General features: G+C 43.8%; 1 protein-coding gene across 2 annotated transcripts in view; it reads right to left on the reverse strand.

The window, feature by feature from the left end:
- Positions 1-13,421: 13,421 nt before the first annotated feature.
- PALD1 (phosphatase domain containing paladin 1) overlaps positions 13,422-20,359 on the reverse strand; it is a 237,879-nt gene continuing 230,941 nt past the window's right edge. For both annotated transcript variants that reach the window (XM_066600553.1, XM_066600554.1), the window contains one exon: positions 13,422-19,124. In XM_066600553.1, the coding sequence (XP_066456650.1) occupies positions 18,975-19,124 (150 nt within the window). In that variant the 3' untranslated portion in view covers positions 13,422-18,974. The remainder of the gene's footprint in view (positions 19,125-20,359) is intronic.

The raw sequence follows: 20,359 nt of genomic DNA on the forward strand, positions 1-20,359 counted from the left end.
ATTTCTCATAGTGATCACAGGGCATAGCAGATTTGGATGCCATTATCTGGCATCCATGTTGCCATGACAATTTATCGGCCCTCCGCGTTTATATGGCAGAGAACTGATGATGGTGCAGAAGGAGCGCCCTCCCTCCATGAACACTTTATATGCCACAATCAACATTGAGGTGTTAATAGCTGTGTTCCCAACAATCCCTGCTGCTGCAGTGGGGGGCCGACTCCCACCATAGATGGCACAGGCTTAACTTCAGCGCCATCCATTGGACATACGTTTTTGTCCATTCATGGGACTCCCTTCCTAGCAAGGAAGTACGTTTATCTTCTGGGGCAGGGAGGGGTTAAAAATGTATTTAAATGACTTGTTTAAAAAAAATGTTTTATTATCTGATTTCAATTAGCAAAAAATCTTGGGGATACAATTACTTTTACATGTGGGTTGTACTTTAGAGCCTTATTGAACTTATTATTGAATATATTGAAATCTTATATAAAAATAAATATTTGTAACTGGCTAGCCTACTATTAACTTATTAAATGTTTGTTAAAAGAAGTGAGTCGGGAGGGGTATAGTTTCTCTTTGTGGAGAGCAGCCAGTAGGTGTAAGGAGACTTATAAGGCCATGCTCCTCTGAGAAATTTAGTATGCAAATAGATGGAACAATGCCTCTAAGTCGCCACCTATTAGAAGACAGCATTCCTGCAAGTTAATGTCTGACCTTTCAACAGGCCTTGTACCATGACTGGGAATATTACTGTTAAAATGTCACACATTGATTTGCAGGAATGCTGACTTCTAATAGGTGGTACTGTACAGGTATTATACCATCTCACATTTGCATACTAAATTTCCCAGAGGAGCATGCATGGTCTAATAAGTATCCTCAAACCTACTAGGTGCTCTCCCCAAGGACAAAATACACCCCTCCCAACCCACATCATAGGCCTCTCACCCGGCCAGCAACCTACTGTACACTGATAAGTGGCAAAAACCATGAAACAGCTATCTGCACATGATGATCTTCTCTTTCTAGGCCTGTTAAAAGGTCAGATATTGATTTGCAGGTGTTACGTCTTCCAAACCCAAACTAGGGAATTCAGACAGAACTGAAACAACTCAGATGGCAGGAACTCAGACAGAATCGCAAGACTAAGAGACGGACTACATACTCGCAGACAGGCATAAACCAAAGACTACCAAGCGCACAAAAGACTCACCTGCATACCTAGCCAGATGGAATGACTATAGTATGTACGAGGTATTTGTTCATATTTTCGCCAAGATACTTAAGCCCACGAGCCCACATCAAGGGTCATCGTTGTCTTGCGGGTCCCTACTCTAACGAGACAACTAACCCCAGGAAACCTGCCTGCATGCAGGGCGATCTTCCCAACAGGGATGACCCCTCGCTGGAACTTAGGGACCTACCTCATCCTAGATTATAAAGGATCCACAGCAAGAAACAGTTCATACTGCACATACAGAAACCTGCACAGTCAGGCAGGAACATGATATTTCATACGTAAACACTGAACATGCCCGTTCTCACCTCATGTCCACAGCTATAAATTTAAGCATTTCCAACCACATTTAAAAGAGCTGCAGCTTATGTTCTGTAAAGGCTACTGAATCTTGACTTTAAAATGACACCGAAAGCGTATCAGTAGCTGTGGCAGAACCAGAGTTGTAGGCATTTGAATTAGAATTAGACAAGTAGTGTTGATCCAAAACTGTAATATTCTTTTTCTGCAGAACGAACTGAGCTCATCAAAAACTGCTGGGGGGTCAATCACAAACTACATAAACTAAGCAGAGATACATGAATAAAATACTAATATACTAAAACTGAGTAACTTTAATATCAGGTCTTTATTTATAGGTATTATAAATGCAGTTATCCAAATGGTGTAGAAACAAACTACAGTATTTGGTTTTATAAGCCCCATCATTTTTTTTAAAGCAAGGACATAACCAATAAGCAGATTAGTTGTTATTTTAAATAACACATCATCACCCTAAGGACGCTCGAAGTTAATACTTCTCATTCTATCGGAAACTATGCAATAAAATGATATTGGTGTCATGTTTAAAGGGGTTTTCCCGTGAAAGCAAGTGGGGTTAAGCACTTCTGTATGGCCATATTAATGCACTTTGTAATATACATCGTGCATTAAATATTGGCCATACAGAAGTTATACACTTACCCCCTCCGGTGCATGCGCAGACCAGCTCTCCGGCGCGAGAACACCGGAGAAGCCCCATTGAACAGAACAGAAGACCGCACAGCACAAGCGCGTCTAATCCAGGGAGAAGGCGGCTTTGGTCGGCGCCATGGACACGGGGACGCCAGCACCAGAGGAGGTAAGTGTATAACTTCTGTATGGCTCATATTTAATGCACGATGTATATTACAAAGTGCATTAATATGGCCATACAGAAGTGTATAACCCCACTTGCTTTCACGGGACAACCCCTTTAAGCATTCTTCACTAAAGCTATATAGATTTTTAACCACTTCAGGACGCCGCTCGTTTTGATCGCTTTTTACTATATGTGAACAAAAAAGCGCATTTCTGACGTATTTTTTTTCTGACAACATTCACCATGTGGAGTAAATATTGTATCACTTTGATAGATTGGACATTTATGGATGCAGCAATATCATATATGATCTGGGCGGGGGGATAGATTTTTTTATTATAAATATGTGAAAAGTTTTATTTTCTTTTATTACCTTTTATTTCTTTTTAATAATAAAACTTTTTAAACTTTTTTTTTTTTAGTCCCCATAGGGACATAAACTTGCGGGGGTTTGCTCGCTCCTGCAGTACAACGTAATACCATAATATTACATAATGCTGCGATCTGACAGGTAATCTATCAAACCACACCACAGACATGGCTTGATAGGCAATCTGCAATGACAGGCCTAGGGACTTTCAGAAGGCCCTCAGGTGCCTTAACAACCAAACGACACCCTCCGATCTCATCATTAACGGGCTGTTAGGAACTGTTGAACTCTGATCGGGGCATTTAAATGCTGCTGACTGAATTGCTGACATTTACAGGGTTAACAGCCGTAATCAGTGGGAGTACTGATCTCAGCTGTTGCAGGTGGGTGTCAGCTGTAAGAAATAGCCGGCACCCACATTGTATGCAGCGTGATCGGCTTCTGATGCCCCTCCATACCAACCCCGAAACCTCCATGATGTAACTGTACGTCATGGAGCATTAAGGGGTTAATAATTGAAATCAGACACTGACTTTTCTTTATTCTGTTTTCTTTTCTTTTTTTTAAATTCTATTCTGTACCTGGCTATGGAGGTGGCCATCTTGCCTGAGCCACTATTTACAGCATTCAGAGATATGCCTACAGGCAACACATACACCATAAAAGTCAATAAACAAAAGTGTTCTAGCCAACCCAGAATAGTGGGCTCATGGAGACCAGCCTATTGCATTCTAGTGAAGCTGTGGACTGTAGTATGAAGCCATACTTATTACTGGTGGTCGTATTTCTTGCTGAGGCTACCCTAGACCAGGGGTCCCCAACTCCAGTCCTCAAGGCACCCCAACAGGTCCTGTTTTCAGGATATCCTATGGTAAGAACACCTGTGGCAATGTCTGAGGCACTGACAATAATTACATCACCTGTGCTAGACTGAGGAAATCCTGAAAACATTACCTGTTGGCGGTCCCTGAGGACTGGAGTTGGGGAACACTACCCTAGACGACACGATCACATTCTATGAGCGGCATACACTCTATGCGGGGAGGACCATATTACTTGTGGTATACTGTACTTTTTAAGTGGAATCCTCTTACAGTGAAAACTTCAAAAAGCCATTTTACCTCTCTCCATGAACATGTTTAGTGTATATGTAGGGAGCATTTCCTAATAAACACACTGAATGAAAAAAAGAGAAAAATTTGCCACTAGTGAACATACCCTTAATAGGTAATCCTGGCAGATACATTTGGATCCACCACGTTATTGAGTCACTGAAAGGCACCTACCGGGCATTGTGCTGCTATTGTTTTATGAAGGTTCACTGATTTTTCTGTGGGAGGTCAAACTGCAACTACAGCTACTCTACAGCTCTTGCAGTTGGCTCAACTCACAATGCATATGGAAAGTCTCCAGCCCCATAATTTTTTTTTTCATTTTGTTATTTTGTGGCCAAGTTCCCCATCATTCTGCACTCAATACCCTATAATGACAAAGTGAAAACAGAATGTTAGAAATGGTAAATTTCTTAAAAATGAACTAGCATTTTTCATTGACATAAGTATTCAGACCCTTTGGTATAGCACATGAAATTTAGCTCTGGGAGCCTCCCATTTCTCTTTGAGATGTTTTACACCTCGATTAGAGTCTACTTGTGAAAAATTCAGTTGATTTGGAAATAATTTTAAAAAGACCCCCCCCCCCCCCCCCCACTGTCTATATAGTGTCCCAAAGCTTACAATGCAGATCAAAGCCAAAACCAAGCTATGAGAGAAAAGAACAACCTCCATAATTCCTAAATGGCAGAAGTTTGGAACAACCAGGACTATTCCTAGGGCTGGCCAACCCACCAAACTAAGTAATCAGGGGAGAAGGACCTCGGTAGGAGATGTGGCCAAGAATGCAATGGTCACTGACTGAGCTCCAAGAGATTCTGTGTTCAGATGGGAGGAATTTCCATAAGGGCAACTATCACTGCTCCACCAATCTGGGCTTTATGGCAAAGTGGTCAGAATGAAGCCCTTCCTCAATAAAAGACACATGTGAAGCCCACCTGAAGTTTGCCAAAAAGTGCCTAAAGGACTCTCAGTCTGTGAGAAACAAGATTCTCTGGTCTGCTGACACCAAAATTAAACTTTTTGGTCTCAATTTAAAGCATTATGTCAAGAGGAAACCAGTAACTACTCACCACCTGCTCAATACCATCCCTACAGTGAAGCCTGGTGGTGGCAGCATCATGCAGCTGGGACAAGGGGACTGGTCAAGGTTGATGGAAAGCTGAATGGAGGAAAGTACAGAGATATTCTTAATGAAAACCTGATCCAGAGCACAAGGGACCTCAGACCGGACAGAAGGTTCACCTTCCAACAATCAACTGAATTTTCCACAGGCGACTCCAATCAAGGTGTAGGAACATCTCAAAGATGATCCAGAGAAATGAGAGGCCTCAAAGCTAAATTTCAAGTGTCATACCAAAGGGTCTGAATATTCCTATCAATGCAAAATGCTAGCTTTTCATTTTTTAAAAAGTTACAAATTTTTCCACATTCTGCTCTCACTTTATCATTATGGAGTACTGAGTGCAGAATGAGGGCTCAGTCACACAGGCATTTTTACGTGGATATATACACGCGTAAAAACATTCGTACTGTGTTTGGCAAAAAAAAAAAATCGCACCTACAAAAGATAGAACATATGGGTGGCAATGGACATGGTCACGCGGTTTTTTTTACGTGCGTAAAAATGCCCGTGTGACTGAGCCCTGATAGGTTAAACTGGATTTTTTTTTTATTTGCCCAAGGCCACAGCATTAAAAAGGGAAAGGGAATCCAGGCCATATCCTACCTACACATATTTGTTACATTCTGTATGGCTAACATTACCCTACTGTCGTGGAATGTGCGAGGAATGGGTAGCCCTAGAAAACTCACAATGATTTTCTCTCACATTAGAAGTCATAACCCCCACATAGTATGTCTCCAGGAGACGCACCTACTACCTGCAAAGATGTCATTGTTACAGCAACCATGGGTCAAATGGTCTATCCATTCCACCCACTCCTCATATTCTAGAGGGGTGTCTATTTTGGTTCCCAAACGGCTTAGTTTGGAATGAGGCCGAATTCTTAGAGACCCAGGAGGTGGATTTATTTTCATACACACTTGGATTGAATCACTATTGTATGTCATTCTAGGTATCTATCTACCCCTACCGGCAGGCTTGACAAATCTCCATCAAGCTGTCCAGTTCACTTCTCAATTGCCCAAAGCAATGGTTTTATGTGTGGGTAACTTCAACCTACTCTTAAATATATCATAGTCCAAATTTATTATTGAACAATCACCCCGTGGGGCACCACACCCCACTTCACTGGCATTGTTTGGCAGGATATATGGAGAACCAAACATCCTGATACTTAGGCATTCTCCTGTTATTCTGTGGGTAGCAACTCCCTTTCTTGCATCGATTATATGTTTGGAAATGCTCGGGCCTTTACCAAGACAGCAAGCATTGAATACCTTCCCAGGGGAATATCAGATCACTCTCCCCTTCTGATTGAACTTAGAGATGGATGGAGAATGCATCCCTTCTGGCTGAATCTCTTCACTCCAAATGACAGAATCGGCGACCAACTAAATACCTTCTTAGTAATAAACAATCCTAATACCAACCCAATACTGTTATGGGAAACTCTTAAAGCCTTCCTTCATGGCTGCTTAAAATCCTCTATCTCATTCATTAAGAGGGATTCTTCCCGATGTGCAAGAGTGATGGCCTCTTGCTATTTGAGATTAAAATCTATTAACATTGCTGATCCCTCTGATAGCAATAGGACTCAAAGGTTGCAGCAGAGTACGCAGTATTATACAATGCTGCAGGAGAGAGCAGATCTACCTTTTTTGCCAAATAGAGATATTATGAGCTCGGTAATCAATCGAGTAGTTTATTGGCTCACCTAGTCCATCAAAATATTGCATCCCCTCCAATACTCTGCATTAGATCTGGCACGGGTGAAATTCTCCCTGATTGAGACTCGATTAGAGAGATATTTTGGCAATATTATAATGAATTCTATGACACCAGATTTAGCCATTCCCAACAAGAATTGAGTTATTTCTTAACGAACATTCTCTTCCCGACTCTCACCCCAACCCAAAAATGTTGGTAGATGCCCTTTTTACCCTGACTCAGCTGGCAGATGCTCTATGCAGCATGGCTAGGGGCAAGTCACCGGGCCTGGATAACCTTCAAGTGGAGGTATCTGCAAAATATCAGGATGCATTGCTTTCTAGTCACTTGGCCACACACAATGCAGCTCACGAGTGGGGAACTTTGCCTGTATCCTTTTATAGAGCTACAAATATCCTCCTTTTAAAATCTGACAAGGATCCCATTTATTGTGGCTCTTATTGGCCAATATCATTATTAAATAGAGATTATAAAGTTCTGACTAAGATGCTGGCGAACAGACTCAACTCCATAATATTAGACTTGATGCACCCAGACCAAACAGGGTTTATGCCTGGAAAGTCTACACATGAGAATTTTAGAAAGGTTCAGGTTGTCACTCAAATTGGACAACAAGTGGGCAAACTGGGCTCTAGCCTCTTTAGATGCAAGAAAGGCATTTGACTGTATTGAATAGCTATATATTTTGCAAAACTTTAGCTTTGGTGAAGTCTTCATCAAATGGGTGTCCTCAATTTTTTAAATCACCACCGGTGGCAGTCTCAGTCAATGGTGCGTGTACCTCTTACTTTCCACTACGTTGGGGTATAAGACAGGGATTCCCCCTGTCCCCTCTACTATTCGCACTGGCCATTGAATCATTGGCTGTCATGCTCAGGGTGAGCTCATTGTATAGGGGTATAGTTATGGGGGATCGGGAGGACCGAGTGGCACTATATGCTGATAATCTAATACCATTTCTTTTGAATCCTATAACCTCCCTCCCATATGCAATAGATTTTATAAACAAATTTGGCAGTTTCTCTGGACTCTATATTAACTGGGCTAGGTATGCCCTCATGCCCCTCTCCTCAGATAGTCACCTATGTAATGCTGGTTCACTGTGTAGCCTTCAAACTACTAACTCATTTAGATATCTAGCAATCCAAGTTTCTTCCAACTTCAAGCATTCCCTGGACCTTAATGTATACCCTTTAAAAGATCGCTTCAAATCAAAATTTAAGATATGGGGTTCTCTGCCACTTTCAGTGGCGGGTCTCATCAACCTGATCAAAATGATAGTGCTACCTAAATGTCTTAATATATTGCAACATACCTCGACACTGATACCATGCTGCTTCTTTACGTCAATGGAATCCATTTATTTGGAGAACCAATCCAAGTTGATCTGTAAATTCTCTGATATAGTTGGCGATATGCCCTTATGGCATAATCTTGGACTTTCAGATTTGTACTCCCTGCAGGATGCACATGTTCAGGACCAGTACAGTATATAGACACAGAGTTATATAGGTTTAATACCCTGGTTTTTCTTCACCAATTACAAACTAGGTATGTACCCATTTTTATAGATACTTACAATTGCATTAAAAGCGCAGTTCTTATCTTCTAGCCCTTGCATATCACATTACCCCGTAATTGGTATATTGTGTTCCCAGGGCCTCATTTCTGTATTATATTCCCATTTGATATTAGCTAAAATATCCCATGCAACACCTCCAGCTCTAACAAAACGGGAGAACACATACCCACATTAACAGACAATACTTTCAATGTGGCATTGGAATCACCTTTATTCGTCTCTCCGGCAGCAAATGAGCTGATACAGTTATACATTGTACACCAATGCTACCTTACCCATGCAAGGCTACACAAAATCGGTATTGTATCAACAAACTGTTTTCATTGCTCATGTGGATTTGCTGATTTTTGGCATATAATCTGGGAGTGCCCTGCTATTCAGGATTTTTGAGGGGAGGTCACGAGCCTCCTCTGTGAGTTCATGAGGATTTCTGCACCTTTGGGTCCTGAGATTTGGCTATTTGGAGTACTTGATGAAGAGATCTGGGAACACCATAAGAATATTCCCGAGGGAAACTCTATTTCTAGCCAGGAAAACTATTGCTTTGCGATGAATTGGTTAAAAAAAAAACCCTCTGTATCTATGTGGAGGAAACTGGTAAACTCAGGTCATGCTATTTAACTACATGGTCTATAAAAGACATCAATGTCCTGATAAGTTTAGGAAAGTATGGGGTCAGTAGTGCAATTCCCCTCTCACTTGTTATCCTCCACGCTTACTCTCTTCGTCAATATCACTACTTCAGAGGGACTTTCACTACCTGGTCTGTTTTGAGCTCGTGATCCTCTAGATTTATATTATGCATGTTAATTCTGGTTGCTCAATTGGAGTAATTATTAAAGGGGCTTCGTTCTCTTTCCCTTCTCTTGCGTTTTCTGTTTACCAAATATTGTGTATTAAGTACCAAATTTCTGTTTATTATTCTTTGTTTGTATGTAGAATGTACATAATTCAATAAAACGAGTTTACAAAAAAGGGAAAGGGCCTGAAGACTTTCCAAATACATTGACATGAGAACGCAAAAAACACAAGTTACATTATATAAAAGTGTTTTAATCATTTTGCTTTCATTTTGGATGGAATTTGGTAGGTAAATTTATCTATACATTAGGCCTCATGCAGACGGCCATGTTGGATCCAGCTGCGAGAATTGTTGCAGCGGATTCGAGCAGTGCCCCTGCAGTGACCCCCGCGGCTCACCTCCTCCCAGCGTCTCCTTCGCTCTACAGAGCAGAGTCGGCGGGTCAGAGATGACCTTTCTGTGCAGGCCTCTGTGAGAATCATACAGAAATAGGACATCCCACGATTTGTTTACTGCGCGAGTTTTCACGCGGTCAAATCGTGGCTATCTGCATAGGATTGCATTATCTAATGCAATCCTATGGCAGCGGGCACGGGCGGAAATTCTGCGGCAACTCCCACCCGTGAGCATATACCCTTATGTTGTGTAGGATAAAAAAAAATTTTCATTAGGATAAAAGGTAGTGTGTATCTTTAGAGATGAGCGAACGTACTCGTCCGAGCTTGATATTCGTGCGAATATTAGGGTGTTCGGGATGCTCGTTACTCGTAACGAGTACCACGCGGTGTTCCGGTTACTTTCAGTTTCCTCTCTGAGACGTTAGCGCGCTTTTCTGGCCAATTGAAAGACAGGGAAGGCATTACAACTTCCCCCTGTGACGTTCAAGCCCTATACCACCCCCCTGCTGTGAGTGGCTGGGGAGATCTGATGTCACCCGAGTATAAAAATCGGCCCCTCCCGCGGCTCGCCACACATGCCTTGTGACTTAGCTGAGGGAAAGTACTATCGTGCTGGAGCTGCTGTAGGGAGAGCGTTAGGAGTTAGTGTAGGCTTCAAGAACCCCAACGGCCCTTCTTAGGGCCACATCTACTAGTGTGCAGTACTGTGTTAGCACAGTATTTTTTTAATTTTTTTTCCAAAATTGGATCTGCAGAGCATTGCGCCCTGCAATAGGGACAGAAGTGGGGGTTAGGCAGGGAGAGTGTTAGGAGTTAGTGTAGGCTTCAAGAACCCCAACGGTCCTTTCTAGGGCCACATCTATCCGTGTGCAGTACTGTCCAGGCTACTGTTAGCAGTGTTGCATTTTTTTTTCTTTCTCAAAACCGGCTGTGCAGAGCATTGCACCCGGCATTAATACTACAGGGATAGAATTGTGTAGGCAGGGCCAGAAGACATACATTATTCATTGAATACACGCAGTGTGGGTGTTCCTTGTAAAAAGCAGGGAAAAAATTCTATTTGGCCTGCCTCTGACAGTACTCAGGGCTCTGTGTACGTGTGTGCTGTGCGCTGAACGTTCAGAAAAAATCAGACGCAGTCAGCTACGTTTTACCGCAGGCGTGCGGCAATTTTTTTCCTGCATGGGAAATCCCTGATCTGCTGTAGGTAGCGAATTACTTTGCATCACTACAGTTCTGGGACAAATTGGCAGGGCCACAACACAGTTATTAAACTTAGTATTCATTGAATACACGCAGTGTGGGTGTGCCTTGTAAAAAGCAGGGAAAAAATTCTATTTGGCCTGCAGGCTTGCGCCAATTTATTTCCTGGCTGTGAAATCACTGGTAATACAGCATGCTGAGGGGTAGGGGTAGAGGTAGGGCTAGAGGACGCGGCCGAGGACGCGTAGGCCCAAGTGAGGGTGTGGGCACAGGCCGAGCTCCTGATCCAGGTGTGTCGCAGCCGACTGCTGCGCGATTAGGAGAGAGGCACGTTTCTGGCGTCCCCACATTCATCACACAATTAATGGGTCCACGCGGTAGACCTTTATTAGAAAATGAGCAGTGTGAGCAGGTCCTGTCCTGGATGGCAGAAAGTGCTTCCAGCAAGCTATCATCCACCCAGAGTTCTGCGCCGTCCAGTGCTGCAAATCCGAATCCTCTGTCTGCTGCTCCTCCTTCCTCCCAGCCTCCGCACTCCACTACAATGACACATGCTCAGGAGCGGGAAGACTCTCAGGAACTGTTCTCGGGCCCCTGCTCAGATTGGGCAGCAGTGGTTCCTCTCCCACCAGAGGAGTTTATCGTCACTGATGCCCAACCATTGGAAAGTTCCCGGGGTCCGGGGGATGAGGCTGGGGACTTCTGCCAACTGTCTCAAGACCTTTCAGTGGGTGAGGAGGACGATGACGATGAGACACAGTTGTCTTGCAGTGAGGTAGTAGTAAGGGCAGTAAGTGCGAGGGAGGAGCGCACAGAGGATTCGGAGGAAGAGCAGCTGGACGATGAGGTGACTGACCCCACCTGGTGTGCAACGCCTACTCAGGACAGGTCTTCAGAGGGGGAGGCAGCAGCAGGGCAGGTTGCAAGAGGCAGTGCGGTGTCCAGGGGTAGAGGCAGGGCCAGACTGAATAATCCACCAACTGTTTCCCAAAGCGCCCCCTCGCGCCATGCCACCCTGCAGAGGCCGAGGTGCTCAAAGGTCTGGCAGTTTTTCACAGAGACGCCTGAGGACCGACGAACAGTGGTGTGCAACCTTTGTCGCGCCAAGATCAGCCGGGGAGCCACCACCAACAGCCTCACCACCACCAGCATGCGCAGACATATGATGGCCAAGCACCCCACAAGGTGGGACGAAGGCCATTCACCGCCTCCGGTTTGCACCGCTGCCTCTCCCCCTGTGCCCCAACCTGCCACTGAGATCCAACCCCCCTCTCAGGACACAGGCACTACCGTCTCCTGGCCTGCACCCACACCCTCACCTCCGCTGTCCTTGGCCCCATCCACCAATGTCTCGCACCGCACAGTCCAGCCGTCGCTAGCGCAAGTGTTGGAGCGCAAGCGCAAGTACGCCGCCACGCACCCGCACGCTCAATCGTTAACCGTCCACATCGCCAAATTTATCAGCCTTGAGATGCTGCCGTATAGGGTTGTGGAAACGGAGGCTTTCAAAGCTATGATGGCGGCGGCGGCCCCGCGCTACTCAGTTCCCAGTCGCCACTACTTTTCCCGATGTGCCGTCCCAGCCCTGCACGACCACGTCTCCCGCAACATTGTACGCGCCCTCACCAATGCGGTTAGTGGCAAGGTCCACTTAACTACGGACACGTGGACAAGCACAGGCGGGCAGGGCCACTACATCTCCCTGACGGCACATTGGGTGAATTTAGTGGAGGCTGGGACAGAGTCAGAGCCTGGGACCGCTCACGTCCTACCCACCCCCAGAATTGCGGGCCCCAGCTCGGTGGTGGTATCTGCGGCGGTGTATGCTTCCTCCACTAAACCACCCTCCTCCTCCTCCTCAACCTCTGTCTCGCAATCTAGATGTGTCAGCAGCAGCAGGATGTCGCCAGCAGTCGGCGTGGCAGCACAGCGGTGGGCAAGCGTCAGCAGGCCGTGCTGAAACTACTCAGCTTAGGAGATAGGAGGCACACGGCCCACGAACTGCTGCAGGGTCTGATAGAGCAGACCGACCGTTGGCTTGCGCCGCTGAGCCTCCAACCGGGCATGGTCGTGTGTGACAACGGCCGTAACCTGGTGGCGGCTCTGCAGCTCGGCAGCCTCACGCACGTGCCATGCCTGGCCCACGTCTTTAATTTGGTGGTTCAGCGCTTTCTGAAAAGCTACCCACGCTTGTCAGACCTGCTCGTAAAGGTGCGCCGGCTCTGCGCACATTTCCGCAAGTCCCACACGGACGCTGCCACCCTGCGGACCCTGCAACATCGGTTTAATCTGCCAGTGCACCGACTGCTGTGCGACGTGCCCACACGGTGGAACTCTACGCTCCACATGTTGACTAGGCTCTACGCTCTATTGTGGCTTAATAGTGGGACCTGTGAACTTGAGATGCAGCCCAACATGTAGCCCCTCGCCTGCCCTATCCGTTGCTGTGTCGTTCCCATCACTTTCTTGAATTGCCCAGATTTTCACACAAGGAAACCTTAGCGAGCATCGGCGAAATACAAAAATGCTCGGGTCGCCCATTGACTTCAATGGGGTTCGTTACTCGAAACGAACCCTCGAGCATCGCGAAAAGTTCGTCCCGAGTAACGAGCACCCGAGCATTTTGGTGCTCGCTCATCTCTATGTATCTTTCATCTCATAGCAGCAATTACTGATTTAGCAATAAACTACACCAGTTTTAATGTGCCCTTATCATATTTTCAATAAATGCACAGACTGCTATTATTTCATACATTTTTATTTATAAATTACTAACAAATTCCACAGTACTGTACAGTGATATGTTCTTTATAGGACCCAAAAAGTAACAAAAACCTAAAGTTGGTTAAAACAGTGCTCTACAGCAAATCGAATAGGTTTTGATAATACAGTAAAATACAGAATTCTGTACAAATATTCAGGAGTAGATTTTTTTTTTTTAAAGATCTAATGTGTCTTGTTTGCAAAATACAATTCAGGTTAAGCAAGTATGAAAATATATGCAAGAATACACTATTATTTCATTATTCATTCCAGAACAAGCTACAAAAATAAAGTTCCGCATAAAGTGGGATGAAATAAGTTCTAGAAGAATACTACATCTGATAAAAGTGAGTTCTCCATAATAGCAAATAGGTAAAAATGTAAAAGTTCCAAACTAGTATTACAAATATAAACGTGTTGACACATTGTAACAGTATATAAAAAGTTATATAACAAATACTACATCTGTCTTCTGTGATACATGCTGATCAAAACCAGGTTAGAACATTCACAACTATACATAAGAGGTCAAATTCTTCAGACTAAATCACATAAATATAATTTGCATAATAAATAGATTTAAAATGACTACTCCTTGATTTTCCTTAAATTATAAAAAAAAAGAATTAGATCACTCCGAAAGACGTTTCTATAGTAAATGAAGAACATTTTAATTCTATATCTCTAGCCCATGTTCCTACTTTAAAGTAGTGCAAAAAAAGTTGCACTATACAAAAAGTTGTTTAAAAATATTATCTCTCTTTCTCCAAAAAGTTTTTTCCTTTTCTATTGTGTTTCCCCAAAAATAACACCAACCTCGAAAGGGGGAATGGGGCTTGAACTATAAGCCTTCCCCTGAAAATAAGCCCTAGCTACACTACAGAAAAAAAAAACAATAGTCACCTAGTAACCGGCGTTCGGGTCCCTCGCGCTGGGCTGCAGCGCTGCTGCAGGCTTCCATGTAGTCCTGGTCATGACAGAGCATTTCTTCCTGGTAGCGGGGCTTTAATACCCTGCCTTAATCAAGCGACGGCTTCAACTTGTTCATCGAGCACCGCATCAGCGCTCGATTAACCAATCACAGCCATTCAATGATGTCATTTAATGAATGGCTATGATTGGTTGATCGAGCGCCTGCTCTGTTTGGCTAACACAGCGCTCGATGAACCAATCAGAGCAATCGCTTGCTGGAGGTGGGGTATTCAAGCCCCGCTACCAGGAAGAAATGTTCTGTCACTGCTGAGGACTACACGGAAGCCTGCAGCAGCGCCAGAGACCAGCACGAGGGACCCGAACGCCGACTACTAAATGAGTATTACAAGACACCCCTCGAAAATAAAGACACTGTGCCTCTTTTGGGGCAAAAATTAATATAAGACAGTGTCTTATTTTTAGGAAAACACGGCAATTTGTAATTTTATTAAACTCCTTAAAGCTTTAAAGTAGTGGAAATAATTTTATAATTCAGATGTGTATTTCTTTATTAAAAAAAGGATTTAATAATATGAGAGGGCAACCTTGTTTTACTTAAACTACTCTTGGTTTATTCATAAGTAGGGAATGTTTAAAAAATTAAAATAAATAACAGTGACCTGCCCGCTAAAAATCTCAGCTCAAGAAGATGGCATCTAAAGGGAAAAGGGGTGAATGAAACCATATTACAGCTCAGTAGAACCTTAGTAATAGACTTATGTAGACTGCTAATACTGCACCCATAGCTGGGTGTGGGACCATGCTGTGCATCTGTATGCCCTACATGTCATAGATGCGCACTGACATTTTTCATACAGATGCCTATAGGGAAAATAGTCAGGTATGATCCATTGAATGCTGTATAATGGACAATATTCTCCATCATACAGCAATGTACTTAGGCACAGGTATCACCGCTTCATAAAACAATGTTCAGCCTCATATTGGTTGGATCCAAATTGTGCACTGAACATTATAACCTGTTTTTGGTGACTGCCTATGTATATGGCATGGATGCTACATCTAGTGCATGAGTATTAGAGAGTTAAAGTGAAGATCAGTTACCCTAATCAGGCACCCTAATTCAGCCCCCATCATCCTTTGAGTTGATCTGCTACACATAAATTGCACCAATTACAAAGCTTATGAGAAGGCTACTTAAGGGGATTCTCTGGCAAGTTTTCAAAAGTAGGTACTGTATAAGGGCGGCTTCAGAAGGACGCATTTTGCATAGGCAAAAATTGTGCACAAAACAGAGAATAGACCCCATGGATTTCAATTGGTTCATTGTCATTTCCTTTTTTGGAACAAGCATTTCTATTTTTCTACATATATGTGCGCCAAGTGCCCCACAGAAGTCTAAGGGAAATGCGCAAATGCATACGCAATATGCAAGAGCATGCGTAAACCGCTGAGCAAAACCATGGGGAAAAAAACACATCTGGACCTCATTAGGATATATAGCCTTTTAAATCTGGGCTGGGGGTGTCACACACACATATGAACAGGCCCTGCGTGCGAAAAAAGTGCAGTTCTATGTGCAGACAGTCTTTTGCTGCGCAAACATGTTGTGCTTAGATGAGCATATTTGCGCATACGCTTGTCTGAAGAAGAGGTCCTAACTCACCCAGTGCTGTAGCTCCACAGTCCTCCCGGTCTACATGACCACTGCAGCCAATCAGAGGCGACAGCATCACCACCCATTCTCCTGGGTACCATGATGGCAGGAGCTTGGAACAGTGATGCAGGAGTCTCTGATTGGCTGCAGTGGTCACATGGTGTCTGTCTTACAAAGACCGGGGGGACTGTGGGGCCGCACCGCTGGATCACCAGGTCTGAGGACAGGTAAGTACCTCTGATTTTATTATTTTAAGTGTTACACTCCGCCTATTTTTAAAAACTTGACAACACCTTACATAAGTATTATACATTGGAGACCCTATCTGAATTTTTACGATTTGTCAAAAACATAAGGCTCCATCAACTGCTTTGGTAAACTTTGAATATCATGCATGGCACCTATATGGCAGCACAGAAATTGACTACAGCTACATTTGCTACTGTATGGAGCTGATATACAGCTTCATATTATGAAGATATTCTCCCCTAGAAGTTAGGGTGGTTTCACATCTGCATCAGAACCTGCAGTCGGAGGTTCCGTCACAAATCCGGCTCAAAATACCTGCATACAGCGATTTTTATCCCATCCAAAGCTGGGCAGCTGAGCGGAAAGCCGATGGACGCCATTATGGTCAACTGAGTCCATTGGTTCCCCCCAGAGACGGAGCAATTCGGCCACGGGGATTCCCCTTGCCTGCTTAATGAACAGAGCAGGAAAGCGATACCCCGAACGCAGATGTGAAATCACTCTAATGGTCCTTTGTAATATGGCAGCTGAAGGAAGATACTACATTTGTTTTCTACCATACTTTTTATGAAGCAGCTAGAATTTTTTTTAAAAACCTCTGTTTGCACCTACTTCAAATAAGAAGCATATGCAAGTCCAGTTAGAGAAACATATATTTTCATAGGTGCCACATTATGGCTAAATACAACTTGGGGCATGTCCGAAGTATACCATGGCAGTGTGCATGAGTCCTATCCTCCTTGCTGTATCTACGCAATCTTGCTGGCCTAGGTAGCAATCCTTACTTAAAAGTTTTATTTACAAATGGGGTGCACAAAACATGATAAGCTATAAACAACATAGAAATCTGAGTCTTTAACACCCTAAAGAACAAAAAAAAAATCTGAATGATCAAACAAACGGTGTTATTTAACAAGTACAGTAAATATGTTACAGAAAATCAGTGACTTGCTTAAAAGTAATATATAAATGTAAGAATTACATGGACATGCATCAGGATGAACGGTCGGTCCAAGACCTCTTTGAGGTAAAACATAATTCAGAAGGTAAGTCACATTTTATAATGTGACCTGTCAATTAACATTCCATTCCTCACATATTCATTCAGCTCCCAGCAGACTTGTGAAGTGTGCCTTCATTAAGAGCCCAACAAGGACTGACTTATCAGTCATTAAGTGGGGGGTGGGGGGGCACCATCAATGAAATTACAAGAGAAATCCACCTAAGGCAATACTCTACCCTGACTTGGGGGGAGGGTCAAAATTTTGAGCAGATCCAATCATTCCAGGACTATAACCTGTATTGTGTCATCAAATGCCATCATGGAACAATACCTCTACAGTGTCACCTATTGGAAGGCAGCATTCCTGCAAGTCAATGTCAGATGTTTTAACAAGCCTTGACTGGGAAATGCGAGTCAATGCAAGAATAACCATACACAGACAGCTGTTTTAGGGCTATTGCCCTCCATCCAGTAGGTTTCTGGCTTGGCTAATGAGAGGCCTGTAGATGTGGGTCAGGGAAGGTATCATTTATCCATAGGGAGAGAACCTAGAAGGTGAAGGAGACTTATAAGGCTCTTTACACCTTCTAGATGCTCTTCCTGAGGAGAAACGATGCCTTTCCTGACCCAAATGCCATCAGTAACAGTGTAGCAGAATTTCCTAACTTGTTCTTTAAAAACCCCATATATAAATATAACTTGTTACATGTATCAAACACATTTGACTTCATCTCATATCTCTAACTGGGGGTACAAAAATCACTTCACTTTCCTGATTTGGCAGCAGGAAGGCTAGAACGACTTCTGCATTAAATATATATGAAATCACTACAATATACATTTTCGATATTTCTTTAGTTTTTCAAAACATTTAGGTTTCCCATCCAGTTAACGGTCTCATTTGCTGACCTGCATCAAGGCAAAGTGACCTGCCCCTCCTGGCTCCCAACATCCATGTCGTTGGCACCCCCTGCCCTACAGCTACAACTCTGCCCTGCACAATAGTGAGAACTAACTAAATGCGATTCTAATAAGCTTGCAACTCCTTTTTACAACTGTTTGAGGAAGACCATCCCATGGACTAGAATAATATTCCATTAGCAAGCTTCCTGTACAATACAGAAGAATACTATCTGTAAAAATAGTACAAGCTTCTACAAAATTCAGACAGAAGTTTCTTGATATGTTTTATGTTCTTCCAATAAGGCATACTGCACCCTAATTACCTTTAGACTTCGTTTTTGAAAGCCTTTTTATTAGTATGCTTTTCTAAAAGAATCACCAATCCCATATTAAACAATAAAAACACAATTTTATACATCTCTTCTCCGGTTATTTCAGTTTGGTAGCTTGTGTGTCATATCTAGCACACATTTGCGGCTTACATTAGAAAACCTGTAGCAGTTTTACGCCTTACGAAGTATTAGCACAATGGCAATGATGATAAAGAGCTCCTGAGCATTTAGTATATAAAGCACACAGCCAAGTATAGCCCTTCCGTGCGCATGAAACCACTATATACACTTGTTTGTAGGAAGGAATATAATTTACTCATAGGCATTAATGAATAAAAAAAATTAACCAATGGATAGAAGGAAAGTGTGCTCGTTCTGTCTCTATTGGATCAAACAGTGGGGTTGAACTCCCGATAAGGAGAGATCCGCCAAGCTAAGATACATATAGTAGTCCTAAATAAACTCTCCTCTGAAAGGAAGCAGGTTGGAGTTTTGCTGTTGCCAACGGTAGCGCAGCCGAGACAAAGACTGATCTTCCACATTCTCAAATTCACTGAAGCCCAGTTGATTGAGCACTTCATAAACTCCAGCTTTGGATGCCACCTGCAAAAAAAATAAAAACCGCATTTTAGGAATAAACAGAACTTGCTTTGTGAATCTTCATATTTTCAGTGACCCATTCATAGAGATTTACTCTTTGCGTTATAACCCAAAGGAACACTGGACATTCAAAGAAGGTCGTCCAGGTTTCGCAGAAACAATGCCGTATCTGTCCTTGGGCTATGGACGGTATTGCAGTCCAGCTCCACTCACTAGAATGAGGAATGAAATGCAATACCGGACACAACCCATGGGCAGACATTGCATCGTTTCTGGAAAATACGCAAACCTTTTTTTTTTAGTTCTATGCATACAAAAAAACGTGGCTAAGAACCTTGTATTTTTATGCGGCTGGTATAAACAGTTGCGCCGTTTTTTTTCGGATGTAAAATGTATATGAGTGCTGAGGCATGTGTTTATGTCGCTGTACTTGTCTCAGCTATGGCTTATGTGTGCCTTCACATTTAAAGGGGCTATCCGTGCAGCGGCCGCCGGGATACACCAGGGTCGGAGTGGAACCACTGCTGCAACTCTTGTGAAGCAGCCGGCATTTGTAATTGCAAGAGCATCTCTAACTGAAATCAATGGGAGCTGCACCTGCAATTACAAACACAGCTCCCATTGATTTCAATTTGAGCTGCGCCTGCAATTACGAGTGTCGGCTGCTGCACATAGGTTGCAGCAGTGCTTCCGCTCCGACCCTGGAGTATCCCGGCAGCAGCTGCTTTCAATTTATTTCTTGGAAGTATTGGGTTTGTTTTTTGTTGCCTATTAGGGATGAGCGAACGTGTCCGTTACGGACACATCCGCACCCGGACACCGGCTTTGCCGAACACTGCAGTGTTCGCGCGTAAGTGTCCGGGTGCCGCCGGGGGGCGGGGAGATGCGCGGCGGCGCGGGCGGCAGTAGCGGGGAACAGGGGGGAGCCCTCTCTCTCTCCCTCTCCCCCCCACTCCCCGCCGCACCCCCCCGCGCTGCCACGGCGGCCCCCGAACTTTTTCGCCCGAACACTGAAGTGTTCGCAAAGTTCGGTGTTCGGGCGAAAAAGGGGCGGAGCCGAACGTGTTCGCTCATCTCTATTGCCTATGCATTTGTATAGAAATGGCTGCCTACACTTTTGTTATGCACCCCATTCACCAATCAGTTCCAGGTGCTTCAATCAGAGTATATAGCCAGGTATCCCACTTTCTCATTCATTTGGCAGCTTTTTGGCCCAAAAAGAGATATCTTTTAAAAAG

The sequence above is a fragment of the Eleutherodactylus coqui genome, chromosome 4 (genome assembly GCF_035609145.1).
Source record: "Eleutherodactylus coqui strain aEleCoq1 chromosome 4, aEleCoq1.hap1, whole genome shotgun sequence".
NCBI classification, from domain to species: Eukaryota; Metazoa; Chordata; class Amphibia; order Anura; family Eleutherodactylidae; genus Eleutherodactylus; species Eleutherodactylus coqui.